The 14,971-nt window shown below is 41.5% G+C and overlaps 1 protein-coding gene across 1 annotated transcript in view; it reads left to right on the top strand.

Moving 5' to 3' along the window:
* The first annotated feature begins 430 nt into the window (after positions 1-430).
* LOC143988703 (allantoinase, mitochondrial-like) overlaps positions 431-14,971 on the top strand; it is a 78,386-nt gene continuing 63,845 nt past the window's right edge. The window contains exons 1-2 of the mRNA XM_077488464.1: positions 431-589; positions 14,674-14,828. Of these exons, the coding sequence (XP_077344590.1) occupies positions 568-589; positions 14,674-14,828 (177 nt within the window). The 5' untranslated portion in view covers positions 431-567. The remainder of the gene's footprint in view (positions 590-14,673; positions 14,829-14,971) is intronic.

Here is a 14,971-nt window from a genome sequence, read left to right as displayed (position 1 = left end):
GCTCTATTTATGTGAAAAAATTATACAAACTTAATTTGGGTACAGCATTGCATGACCACGCAATTGTCATTCAAAGTATGACAGCGCTGAAAGCTTTAACCGTGGGAAGGAATATTTAGAACATTCAAAATACAAATCAGAAGCAAAATACTGATTTGAAAGCTGAATGTAAAATTATTATTGTTAATATTATTACTATTATTTTTAATATGATCAAATTGTGAGGGTGACAAGAAATTTAACAAGGCTTAGTAAATGCTAAACCCCTTCATTATTGCACGCTCTCCAATTTGAATTGGCAACTCTGCTAGACACCCATGTCAATCATTAATTCTTACAGACAGAGGTGAAGCAGACTGAGAGGGCATTTGCTTTATAACAATTAATAAGGTCAGCAAAAAAACAAAAAAAAAAGAGAGAAGACTAGCTTTGGACAGAGAGCAAAGATTACAGGGGGAAGCCAGAGTTCACAGAGTGAGGCACACGCCATCAGAACTAGAATATTTATAGAGAAGACTAGAAGAAGATCGGCCCGTTGGTGGATCCAGACTGTGCAGTGACAGCACAATGGCTTTGAAATCTAAACCAGGTAAATGACAGATTAACTGTCCCTTGAAGCTGAATTTCAGGCAAATACATAAATTCATGTTTAAATGGCATATATAAGAGCTATTTTACTTACCAAAGGATATGCATAGCCATGCCAGACTGTACAGCCAGGCTTGTGACCAGACTTTTCTTCCGCAATTAAACAGTAAAGCCTGGTCACCTCCCTGCCCCAAGCCTGTGATTAAATAGTGAAGGACCAGAAGCACTGTCTGGTCACTTTGTTCTCTCCACCTGTCAGCATGTTCCTTATTTCCAAATGTGCATGTAGCTTACCTGATTGGCTCCCAGTGTTGCCCATCCTTTTCCCTGTCTGAGTGCTACAGCGGATTAAAATGGATGATACAAAGTCAAATGCTGGTACTTACACTAGTTGTATTTTAAATACTTTTTTTTTTAAATAAATACATAACTGCATGAGTTGGTGTTTTTATTATATCTGCCTGGATTTCAGCTTTGATAGTAAACCAACTTCTGCTGGTTGCACACACATTATATAAGAGCCCCTAGAATGGTCTTCATGCAGGCAGCCAAATAGACTACATTCAGCCTGTGACCAGTGTTGAAACAGTTGTAACAGTATCAAGGTCCCATTCACACTTGCATTGCAGTAAAATGTGACTTCTACCTCAGATTACTGAAATGCACAGCTCTATGTGCAGTGCGTGCATTGGCATTTATATGAATGGTTGCCCAACGCACAGTAACCCTAGCTGTCACCTCACAACGCAGTGCACCATACCCCCATTCCTCTGGGGACAGCCGCAATCCACATGCTCTAATTCCCCTTCTTCCAAGAAGCAACCTCCCTTCTAAGGTGCCCTTTAAAATTGCCAAATTCTGTCTGCAACAAGCTCACCACTATCCATGGCTTTTTTTGTTACCTCCAACTCTTTTCTGTTTCAATAAGTTTTTATTTGGGGTTGATAGCGTTATTACAATAAAAAAGTACATAATAGTTGTAATGAGTAGACTATGAAATTTTTTTTTTATATATTTTTACAAGCACTACATACAGGGAAGTATGGATATGCTGTTCCCTCAAAATAACGCAATACACAGTCATTAATGTCTAAACCACTGGCAACAAAAGTGAGTCCCACCCTAAGCGAAAATTGGGCCCAATTAGCCATTTTCCCTCCCTGATGTCATGTGACTGTTTTTTTTTACTAGTGTTACAAGGTCTCAGGTGTGAATTTGGGAAGAAGGTGTGTTACCTTTGGTGTTATCACTCTCACTGTCTTAAACTGGTCACTGGAAGTTCAACATGGCACCTCATGGCAAAGAACTCTCTGAGGATCTGAAAAAAGAATTGTTGCTCCACATAAAGATGGCCTTGGCCAGTGATGGCGAACCTTGGCACCCCAGATGTTTTGGAACTACATTTCCCATGTTGCTCGTGCACTCTGCAGTGTAGTTGAGCATCATGGGAAATGTAGTTCCAAAACATATGGGGTGCCAAGGTTCGCCATCACTGGCCTAGGCTATAAGAAGATTGCCAAGACACTGAAACTGAGCTGCAGCATGGTGGCCAAGACCATACAATGGTTTAACAGGACAGGTTCTACTCAGAACAGGCCTCGCCATGGTCAACCAAAGAAGTTGAGTGCACATGCTCAGCATCATATCCAGAGGATGACTTTGGGAAATAGACGTATGAGTGCTGCCAACATTGCTGCAGAGGTTGAAGGGGTAGGGGTCAGCCTGTCAGTGCTCAGACCATGCGCCACACACTGCATCAAATTGGTCTGCATTGTTATCATCCCAGAAGGTGGAGGAGCACAAGGTCTCTAACATCAACCATCTCCGTGATGTCGTCTTGGAGGTGTGAAAGAGGACTCCAGTGGCAACCTGTGAAGCTCTGGTGAACTCCATGCCCAAGAGGGTTAAGCCCCTGTACACACGGTCGGAGATTTCCACAACCAAATCCGTCGGATTTTGCCCGTCGGATTTTGTCCGTCAGATCTTGTCCGAAACTGTTGCATACACACGGTCGGGCCAAGTTGGCGAAAAATCCGATCTTTCAGAACATGATGACGTAATTTCGTTACGATGGGACTACGTTCAGGCTAGTAGCCAATAGCTTTGATGTAGGAATTTGATCTGAGCATGCGTGGCACTTGGTCCGATCAAAATTCTCTACACATGATCGGAATATGTCCGACCGGCCCAGTTGGTCGGGAAATATTTCCAACATGTTGGAAAATTGGGTCAGACGGAGATTCGGACGGAATCAATCCGATGCATACCACACACAGTCGGATTATCTGATGACACGGTCCGATAAGACGCATTCCGACGGATTCTCCGACCGTGTGTACGCGGCATAAGGCAGTGCTGGTAAATAATGGTGGTCACACAAAATATTGACACTTTGGACCCAATTTAGACATTTTCACTTAGGGGTGTCCTCACTTATGTTGCCAGCAATTTAGAAATGAATGGCTGTGTGTTGAGTTATTTTGAGGGGACAGCAAATTCACACTGTTATACAAACTGTACACTCACTACTTTACATTGTAGCAAAGTGTCAATTTTTCAGTATCGTCACATGAAAAGATACAATAAAATATTTACAAAAATGTGAGGAGTGTACTCACTTTTGTGAGTTACTATATATATATATATATATATATATTTTTGTTCAACCACAGTGCCCATACATGGATGGAAACTCGTCCGGTCTCTGCTGAAACAGCTGAATTTCAATTCACTTATGGCTGGCTTTGCCTGTAGAAATCTTTACCACTTCTCTTCTTTAGTCTGAAACAGACTATACCTCCTGTATAGCTTCCTCATCATCTCCTCCCATGTCTGCCTACAGATATTTTCAAGAGCCTCTCCAATCCCGAGTCTGTCTGTTTGTATCCTACTCTGTCTGCCTTTAGATGATCCCTGAAAACTCATCTGTTCAAGGAAGCCTATCCTACTGCCACCTAATAAACTTCTTTTAACTTTCTCATTAGCTTATCACACACAGTTATTAAAGTGGTGCTCATGTCTCCTGTGTAAAAATTAAGTCAGCAGCTACAAAAACTGTACCTGCTGACTCTTTAAAAACAGCCACTCACCTGGTTCCATGATACAGCGCCACCATCACCCACGCTAGTCCTTCCCTAGTCTTCGGGTTCCCAGCACTAGCACCTTAACTGTGTGTACCCGGCTGTGACAGCTTGCGGCTTCACAACCGGGTGCCCACTGCGCATGTGTGAGCCGTGCTGCGCATTGTGAATGGTCCTGCAGTCTTGTGGGACCTGTGATGTGTCTCAAAAGACTCAGGGAGGAGGAGGAGAACTTGAAAAAGGAGGGGGGGGCCTTAAAACAGAACTTCTCCTTTTTGGTGGAGTTCTGCTTTAACGTGGTGTATCTGGATTTTGTAAAAACATTTGACACAGTTTCCTATAAATGTTTACTGTACAAAATAAGGTCATGGACATGGACCATAGGGTGAGTACATGGATTGAAAACTAGCCACAAGGGCAAGTTCAGAAGGTTATGATAAATGGGGAGTACTTGGAATGGTCAGGGGTGGGTAGTGGGGTCCCCTGGGGTTCTGTGCTGGAACCAATCCTATTTAATTTGTTCATAATACCTGGAGGATAGGGTAAACAGTTCAATCTCTGTATTTGCGGACGATACTAAGCTAAGCAGGGCAATAACTTCTGCGCAGGATGTGGAAACCTTGCAAGAAGATCTGAACAAATTATTGGGGTGGGCAACTACATGGTTGAATTCAATGTAGAAAAATTTAAAATAATGCATTTGAGTGTCAAAAATATGAATGGGGGGGGAGAACCTCTGGGGGAATCTAGGATGGACCTGGTGGTCCTAGTAGATGATAGGCTCAGTAATGTCATGCAATTCCAAGCTGCTGCTAACAAAGCAAACAGAATATTGGCATGCATTAAAAAGGGGATCAACTCCAAAGATAAAATGATAATTCTCCTGCTCTACAAGACTCTGGTCCGGCCGCACCTAGAGTATGCTGTCCAGTTCTGGGCACCAGTCCTCAGGAAGTATGTACTGGAAATGGAGCGAGTGCAAAGAAGGGCAACAAAGCTAATAAAGGGTCTGGAGGATATTAGTTATGGGGAAAGGTTGCGAGCACTGAACTTATTCTCTCTGGAAAAGAGACGCTTGAAAGCGGATATGGTTTCAATATACAAATACCATACTGTTGACCTCACAATAGGGATAAAACTTTTTTGCGGAAGTGAGTTTAACAAGACTCGTGGCCACTCATTGAAATTTGAAGAAAAGAGGTTTAACCTTAAACTACGTAGAGGGTTCTTTACTGTAAGAGCGGCAAGGATGTGGAATTCCCTTCCACAGGTGGTGGTCTCAGCGGGGAGCATCGATAATTTCAAGAAACTATTAGATAAGCACCTGAACGACCAAAACATACAGTATAATGTACAATGTAATACTGACATAAAATCACACACAAAGGTTGGACTTGATAGACTTTCTACCCCACCTACTATATAACTGTGTAACTATGTAACTTTTGTATCACTTGTCCCTTGATTTTAGATTGTAATCTCTCATGAAAAGGGCCCTCTGAATCCTCTTGTATTGAAAAGTTTTAGACCTGTACTGTCTTCTTTACTTTCTAAAGTGCAGACTATGTTATAACTGTTATATAAATCCTGTAAAATATTAATAATAATTGGAGTGAGGATTATGATAAATGGTTGTGGAATCACCTGAGTTTCCATTATTTGTTATGGGGAAATTTGCTTTGATATACAAGTGCTTTGGATTACAAGCATGTTTCTGGAACTAATTATGCTTGCAATCCAAGCATGTCATGTGACCTGACGCTACTTGTATATCAAGATATCGCTTGTATATCAAGTCAAAATGTATTTAAAAAATTAGCTTGTCTTGCAAAACGCTCTCAAAAGTTACTCTCAAACCATCTTATTTGTATCACTTTATTGTTTGCTTTCATGGTGATTTTTATGATCAGAGGTTTTGCGCACTGATTTTGTTTATTTATTTATTTTTTCCTGTATCCAGAGCATAGTGTGCAGTATTACCCTTTAGCACCAAGCGCATAATTATTTGGTGGTTTATTTATGGTAAAGAACTTGCATTAATGCACCACTATAGAATGCTCAAGTGTGAATAGCATATAAAAGGCCCATTACCAAGGGGGAGGAAGTTCTGACCTTGTGTTCTCATGCATTTTTTCCCACCACATTCATGGCAATATGGTATGGTCTGCATTTAGAAGAGGCTGTGATACATACACATTGTTTTATTTACTGTATCTAGTATCAGTTAACAATGACAAGGAGATATTATGGAGTTCTGGTTCACATTTTATCTGGACCAAGAGAGGGTTTCCTACATCTATACCCGATGTCATGTAGAAACATAGAAACGTAATCAGAGAACATAAAAAATACTGTGCACCTTTTGCCACACAATTCACCTAACATGCCTATAGAACCAGTTAGAATCATTTAGTAATTTTCATTTGCACTTAACACACATTAAATGGCCTGCGCTTCAACATCCTTTTTTGGTGTGTTATTGATGCTTCTGTGATGCTTTTTTTTGAAGCTTTGCATATGCCCTGAAATTCTTGCCCATTCTTCCTTGCAAAACAGCTCGAGCTCAGTGAGGTTGGATGGAGAGCGTTTGTGAACAGCAGTTTTCAGCTCTTTCCACAGATTCTCGATTGGATTCAGGTCTGGACTTTGACTTGGCCATTCTAATACCTGGATACGTTTATTTGTGAACCATTCCTTTGTAGATTTTGCTGTATGTTTGGGATCATTGTCTTGTTGGAAGATAAATCTCTGTCCCAGTTTCAGGTCTTTTGCAGACTCCAACAGGTTTTCATCCTGAATGGTCCTGTATTTGGCTGCATCCATCTTCCCCTCAATTTTAACCATCTTCCCTGTCCCTGCTGAAGAAAAGCAGGCCCAAACCATGATGCTGCCACCACCATGTTTGACAGTGGGGATGGTGTGTTGAGGGTGATGAGCTGTGTTGCTTTTACGCCAAACATATCGGTTTGCATTGTGGGCAAAAAGTTCGATTTTGGTTTCATCTGACCAGAGCACCTTCTTCCACATGTTTGGTGTGTCTCCCAGGTGGCTTGTGGCAAACTTTAGACGAGACTTTTTATGGATATCTTTGAGAAATGGCTTTCTTCTTGCCACTCTTCCATAAAGGCCAGATTTGTGCAGTGTACGACTGATTGTTGTTCTATGGACAGACTCTCCCACCTCAGCTGTAGTTCTCTGCAGTTCATCCAGAGTGATCATGGGCCTCTTGGCTGCATCTCTGATCAGTCTTCTCCTTGTCTGAGCTGAAAGTTTAGAGGGATGGCCAGGTCTTGGTAGATTTGCAGTGGTCTGATACTCCTTCCATTTCAAAATGATCGCTTGCACAGTGCTCCTTGGGATGTTTAAAGCTTTGGAAATCTTTTTGTATCCAAATCCGGCTTTAGAATTCTCCACAACAATATTACGGACCTGCCTGGTGTGTTCCTTGGTCTTTATGATGCTCTCTGCGCTTTCAACAGAACCCTGAGACTATCACAGAGCAGGTGCATTTATACAGACTTGATTACACACAGGTGGATTCTATTTATCACCATCAGTCATTTAGGACAACATTGGATCATTCAGAGATCCTCGCTGAACTTCTGGAGTGAGTTTGCTGAAAGTAAAGGGGCCGAATAATTTTGCACGCACCACTTTTCAGTTTTTTATTTGCTAAAAAAGTTTAAATTATCCAATAGATTTTGTTCCACTTCACAATTGTGTCCCACTTGTTGGTGATTCTTCACAAAAAATTAAAATTTTATATCTTTATGTTTGAAGCCTGAAATGTGTCAAAAGGTTGAAAAGTTCAAGGGGGCCGAATACTTTCACATGGCACTGTATGCACATGAACTGGAAGTGACTGTTGATGACATCTTTCCGGTTCACTTGTTGGTTTCCCAGTGCATGCTGGGATATCTCATACCTGCAATAACTCCAAAACAAAGAAAAGCTATAGCTGAATAAAAACCCATCAAAAGCTTCAGGTGCTGTAAGCAAGCGTTGTCATAGATTTCTATGAAGACTTTGCAGACTCTTTAAAGTACCAAGAATGGGGTATAATTATTGAAGCAGAGCAAAGCAAACACAACATTTGAACAGGACTGTAAGGTAACTATTTTATTTAGTGATTTGATTCGCATTCAGAGTGCTTTACAAAAGCTTGTTCATTGCCACATTTTGAAGTAAGTGTAAACAAGCCCTAAGGCTGGCCATACATTATATAATTTTCTTGTACAATTTTCCTTTAGAATTACCAAAACCCTATAATATGAGGTCAAACCCAAACACTTTCAATTTGGATGCAATCAAACAGGTCCTTGCATTACATAGTTGAAGGTAAATCTAAAGGAAATTGAATAAGAAAATTGTATAATGTATGGCCAGCCTGATGCCGGGTACACACGTAGCCGACTATCCGACGGACTTAGTCTGGCGGACTTCCCGCCAGACTGTCCGTCGGACTTTCCGAACGAGCTACTTGCCCACACACGGCACTTTTTCAGCGGACTAATACGGCGTACTAAGTCCGCCGTGGTATCCGCCGTACTTTTGAAATGAATGGACTCGCCCACACACGCAGAGGAAAGTCCGCTCATTTCGAGCGCGTCTCCAGGTAGGCGGGGCCGCGAAGGAGACGTTGCTGGCCCCACCACCTGGTATGGACTTAAAGGGGAGCCCCAACGCCGAAAAAAATCAGCGTGGGGGTCCCCCCCAGGTCCACATGAGACCCTTGTCCGAGCACGCTACCCGGCCGGCCAGGAAAGGGGGGGACGAGCGAGCGCCCCCTCTCCGAGCCGTCCCAGGCCGCGTGCCCTCAACATGGGGGGTTGTTTTTCCACCACCTGAATATAATTATCCACTCACCAGAAATACAGCATGTGTCCTTGCTATTAGGGATGAGCTTCGTGTTCGAGTCGAACATACGTTCGACTCGAACATCGGCTGTTCGCCCGTTCGCCGAATTCCGAACGTTATGGGCCGTTCGCGCCAAATTCGTGTGGCGCTCACGGCCCACAATGCACTGCGATGGTGCAGTGCATTGCTGGCTCATGATTGGCCAAGCATGCACTGTGACCCCGCATGCTTGGCCAATCACAGCGCCGGCAGCGAGGAGAGCCATGATTGGCCACAGGCAGGATACCTGTGGCCAATCATAGCTCAGGCTGTGTAGTACACGCCCCACACTATATAAGGCCGCCAGCGCGGCGGCCTTGTGTAGTGTGTTGGCGTCTGTAGCAGTTAGTGGTTGTTCTGTGTACCTTCAACACAGTATACACCGATCGTTATCGGCCGATTTTTCGTTCTTGCTCTTCTGTAGTGGTTGTTGTATGCGTGCCCTGACCGCAGTATACACCGCTATATTCACCTATATAGCTAGCGATATATCTATCTTTTATAATAGAGCTTGCAGTCAGTGTTAGGAGCTTGTGTGTGCAGTCTGCGTGCTCTGAACCCACTATACACCGCTATATCCACCTATATAGCAAACTATCTTGCTCGTTTTAAATAGAGCTTGCAGTCAGCGGTAGGAGATTGTGCCTGCTGTCTGCGTGCTCTAAACGCAGTATACACCACTATATCGACCTATATAGCTAACTATCTTGCTCGTTTTAAATAGAGCTTGCAGTCAGCAGTAGGAGATCGTGCGTGCTGTCTGCGTGCTCTGAACGCAGTATACACCGCTATATCCACCTATATAGCTAACTATCTTGCTCGTTTTAAATAGAGCTTTCAGTCAGTGTTAGGAGATTGTGCGTGCTGTCTGCGTGCTCTGAACGCAGTATACACCGCTATATCCACCTATATAGCTAACTATCTTGCTCGTTTTAAATAGAGCTTGCAGTCAGCGGTAGGAGATTGTGTGTGCTGTCTGCGTGCTCTGAAAAAGACGGACAACAAAACAAATTATACAGGGGTGATAACCCTTCCCTATGTTTTCCAAAAAGCTTAAAAATAGTTTTTTTGACTGGAGCTACACTTTAAAAATTTACCAGTTGAAAATTACAAACAGATTCAACTTAACACAACAAACCTACACAGTCCCTGTCTTATTTGCACCGCCTGTATACCGCTGTTCTGAGTATATAGGGCCTGGGGGCCACACGTATTTCCTTTTTTTAATATGGGTACGGGGTTTCCCTTAATATGCGTACAAGACCCAAAGGGGCTGGTAATGGGCAGGGAGGGCTACCCATGCCATTTTTCTCAATGATTTTCAACCATATTGCAGGAACCAGATATAACATTAAAACCGCAAGCAGTTTTAAATGACGTTATTTCCGTTAAATTTCATTTTGTGACACACGGGAAACACGTGCCACTTCACAGGCATACTACAGACACCCCCCCCCAGGCACGATATTTAAAGGAATATTTCACTTTTTTTTTCACTTTAATCGTCATTAAAATCAGTGCTCCCGCCAAAACGGCCATTTTTAAAACTTTTTTTTGCATTGACCCATATCCCCTGGGGCAGGAGCCAGGTCCCCAAACCATTTTTAGGACAGTATCTTGCATATTAGCCGTTAAAATTAGCACTTTTAATTTCGAACGTTTGAGTCCCACAGACTTCAATGGGGTTCTAACGTTCGTACGAATTTGGGGTCCGTTCGAAAGTTCTGGTGCGAACCGAACCAGGGGGTGTTTGGCTCATCCCTACTTGCTATTATTTCAGGTCTCATGTGCTTGTAGAGGGGTATCAACCAACTGTAAGTTTGAGTCTTCCTCTAATTCACCGCTGTAACATACACATCACATTGTACGCAGACATCGTATGTAAAAAAATAAATAAATATGCAGTGCTCCAAATAGCGTTATAATGTTTAAGTAGCACCATTTATTTTAAAATCCCAAACAAAAACACCACCTCTCTTTTTTGCAGCCAGCTTTCTTATGAAACCGTTTTAAGTGACTCATGAGCCGCTGGAGCGTTTTATGAAGGGGCAGAAGGGGACAAAACCCCTAACCGACCCCCCACCCCCGCTCGTGTTTCTTGGGCTTACTATTTCCTTCAGTTCACCCGAAAAACAATTCAAGTCTTTGATCGACTCTATGGCTTTGGAGGACCGGAGTGATGTCATGATGTCACTTCCAGTCCAGGCTGGAAGTGATTTTTTATTTTTTTTACCCGAAAGATCAAAAAAAATGTTTTGATCTTTTGTTTTTAAAGGTAAAGAAGAGACATGGGTTTCTTTTACCCCATATCTCTCTATAAAGAGGACCTGTCCTTATTTCTATTGCAATGGATGTTTATATATAAATAAATGAGAAAAAAATGTAAGCGCCCCCATCCCTCTGTGCTCGCATGCAGAATGAGCGCATACGTAAGGCACACATGCATATGTAAATGGTATTCACACTACACATAGTTACATAGTTAATCAGGTTGAAAAAAGACACAAGTCCATCCAGTCCAACCACAAAAAAAACTAAAATAATATCATACAATCCCATATACCCAATTTTATACCCACAGTTGATCCAGAGGAAGGCAAAAAAACAGCAGAGTATGATCCAATTTGCTAAAGCAGGGGAAAAAATTCCTTCCTGATTCACCGAGAGGCAATCAGATTTTCCCTGGATCAACTTTACCTATAAATGTCAGTACCCAGTTATATTATGTACACTTAGGAAATAATCCAAGCCTTTCTTAAAGCAATCTACAGAGCTGGCCAGAACCACCTCTGCACATTTTCACAGCTCTTACTGTGAAGAAACCTTTCCGTATTTGGAGATGAAATCTCTTTTCCTCTAGACATAAAGAGGCCCCCCTTGTCTTCTTTGCTGACTGTAAAGTGAATAACTCAACACCAAGTTCACTATATGGACCCCTTATATATTTGTAAATGTTGATCATATCCCCCCTTAATCTACTCTTATCAAGAGTGAATAAATTCAGTTCCTCTAATCTTTCCTCATAGCTGAGCTCCTCCATGCTTCTAATCAGTTTGGTTGCCCTTCTCTGCACTTTCTCCAGTTCCCCAATATCCTTTTTGAGAACTGGTGCCCAAAACTGAACTGCATATTCCAGATGAGGTCTTACTAATGATTTGAACAGTGGCAAAATGATATCTCCCTCTCTGGAGTCCATACCTCTCTTAATACAAGAAAAGACTTTGCTCGCTTTGGAAACCGCAGCTTGGCAATGCATGCTTTTAGTGAGCTTATGATCTACCAAAACCCCCAGATCCTTCTCCACTATGGATCCCTCCAGTTGTACTCCCCCTAGTATGTATGATGCATGCATATTCTTAGCCTCCAAGTGCATATCTTTACATTTATCAACATTAAACCTCATCTGCCACATAGTCGCCCAATTAGACAGAGCATTGAGGTCGGCTTGTAAATTGGAGACTGTAAGCACGTTATTCCACTGCATATCTTGGTGTCATCTGCAAAGATGGAAATGTTACATTTGATCCCAGACCCAATATCATTTATAAAGATATTAAAAAGTAAGGGTCCCAGCACTGAACCTTGGGGTACACCACTGATAACCTTAGACCATTCAGAGTAAGAATCATTAACCACTACTCTCTGAATTCTGTCTTTTCTGTCCATTTACAAACTGATATTTCCAAACCTGTAGACTTTACCTTACACATGAGCAATGTGTGTGGAACTGTATTGAACGCTTTTCCAAAATCCATGTGAGGTATTGATGCAAACATTAGAGCTAGAGCAATAATTCTAGACCTCCTCTGTAACTCTGAACAGGTAACCTGTAAATCCACTTAAAGTGTCGCATTTCGGAGATTTTTAAGTACCTTAGTTTGTCGCCATTCTACGAGCATGCACAATTCGAAAGCATGACATGTTAGGTATCTATTTACTCTCAGCACAAGGTTTGCATCAAACTACAAATCCTGTTAAATGGCATTTAAACTAGAAATGTCCTTGTTGAGTCACTGTGTTCATGTACTGCCACCAGTCCACCATGGACAACATAATAACTGAAATGCCTATCAGATATCAAAACTCACATTCCAACACTGCCAACTTTCCAGCCCATTACAACACTCCAAAAACAAATTCCAAATACATGGATTTTGAACAACCTGGGGCTTACAAATATTACTACCTTGTTCAGCTTCACATACAAAGATGTAGTCAGTTTTGCCCCTAACTCTGTATTTTACATTCACAATCATTTTCTTGCTGTAAAACCACTACTTACAAAAAAAGATTACAGATAGGTAAACATCATTATTTTGATTATACCCTGACTATCTGCAGCTTGGCTAGAGGTAGAGAAAGCAATTTTAGGACACTTTGTAATAGTTCGCTCTCTGTGTTCCCACCAGACTATAAAGCTGAATGGGTTAACACTACCTTGCCTCAACCACCAGGGGAGCTGACAAATAGAAGAAGTTCAAAAGACTTAAATGCCGACCACACTGAATAGTGGGAGATGAGAAAGGAGCAGTTAATAGACAGCTATGACAGCTAATAAACATCTAATAGACCAATGGACTACAATTTCCCAAAAAAGTGATCTTATGAGGAGGAGAAAGAGCTGTATTTTCCCAGACTGAATACGAAGGAATAGGCTTTAGCTGCTAGGAGACCAGGGCATACACATCACTATTCCTGAGTGCACACCAACCTTCCACTAGTCTTTGGCCTAAGACAGAAACTGGAGTGCTGTTACCTTGTGTACTTAGGACTTAGGAGTCACTCCAGGCAGTTCCAGAAGTCAGCTGACTTCTGAACAGTGGGATCATTGTTGCTGTATCCCTGGGACTAGTTAGAGGGAATTGCTGCCATTGATCTATTGCTGCCAGAAGAGACCAAAGAAAATAGGGGATGGCCATCTAACTAGCAGTCTTATTCGCTGCATGCAGACATTATTGGGACTGTACTTATGTGCACCACCATAAACACTGGGCCCCCAACACTAGCTGGCTGAAGAACGAGGGCTAAGAGCTGCTCACCTAAATATTTACTTCATAAGAACTTTGCTTATTAACCATATTAAGAGGTACCTTTTTAGGGAGCCTTATATTTCATTGTAGCCATTCATATAGAGTGCACTCTAAAGTGATTATAGTCTACTGGTTACAGAGGAGTTATTGTAGTATTGATCTCCAATGCTGTTATTGTTTACCACTGCTACTGCGTATTGCTGATTTTGTAGATTACTAGGTTTACTTTAGTGATACAGAGCTGTGATTGAATAAAATCTCTATTTTTTCATTTATGTATATACTGCCCTTTACCTAAACTTGTGAAAATATACAGAGTTCCTTTACCACTAACCAGTATGGTGTCTGTTTTCTGATATTGAAACATAGTTGTATGAAGGATATTTATAGTTATACTCCCAATAGTATTGCAGTAACCATTGCCTTAACCAGATGTATTAGATGGGTAGAGGCTGCTCACAGAGTCGAGGCAAAAAAGAACAAAGATCCCAATCTACCAAGTCGCTCCAGTGGTGGTAGCGCTACACATATAAAAAAAAATAGAATTATGGGTGATACAATAAAGTAATACTAAATGTTATCCTTATTCTCCAAAAATAATCCATATACACCCACTACTCAATGGCCCCTGTAATCTATATGTCATTACATTTTTTCTTACTGTGTTTTCTGCCTCGTTGTGACACCCGCCATGAGTTCCCAAACTTCTCCTTTTTCTACCAACTTCTCTTTGTTTAGCAGGAGCAGTAAATGTTAGTGGGGGTCAAGTGCATAGACACCTTCTAAAAGAAAGTGGGTTCACACTTCACAGTAGCAAAACAGTAGGAAAAAAAAAAGTTTTTGGACAATTGAAGTAAGCCGAGAGCGATAGAAAGTGTTTTTTTTATAAGTTAGAAATACATATTTGAATATATATATATATTTTTTTTAAACCAGAGATATGTGTCACCTTGGTTTTATTATTTCTACGTACATTGTGTAATAGTATGCAAAATATGACAAGATTAACAGGGGAATTGCACTGTACAATGATAGAATGCAACTTTATATGAAAGTAATCTCTCATTATATAATTACAGGAATAGTGAGTATCACTCCGGGAGCAAAGATAAGTGTCATTCGAAGTAAGAGAGTCATACTGGCCAATACTATATCTTCCTGTGATATCATCATTAGTGATGGCAAGATTAGCAGTGTCCTGCCATGGGGAAAACATGTGACCAGTGGAGCCAAGGTAACACAGCTATGAAACCTTGACCTGTGTATGATTGTAATAGATTCCACATGTGTAGTTGCTGGCTGACCCTTGTATTTAGGTTTATAAAAACCAGTCTCTCCTTTCTTAAAGTATCTTCTTAAAGTATTTGCATTATATGA

Source organism: Lithobates pipiens, unplaced genomic scaffold (genome assembly GCF_037356315.1).
Source record: "Lithobates pipiens isolate NorthernLeopardFrog02 unplaced genomic scaffold, aLitPip1_a1.2 Scaffold_18, whole genome shotgun sequence".
In the NCBI taxonomy this organism is placed as follows: Eukaryota; Metazoa; Chordata; class Amphibia; order Anura; family Ranidae; genus Lithobates; species Lithobates pipiens.
This window is presented reverse-complemented; position numbering and strand designations above follow the sequence as displayed.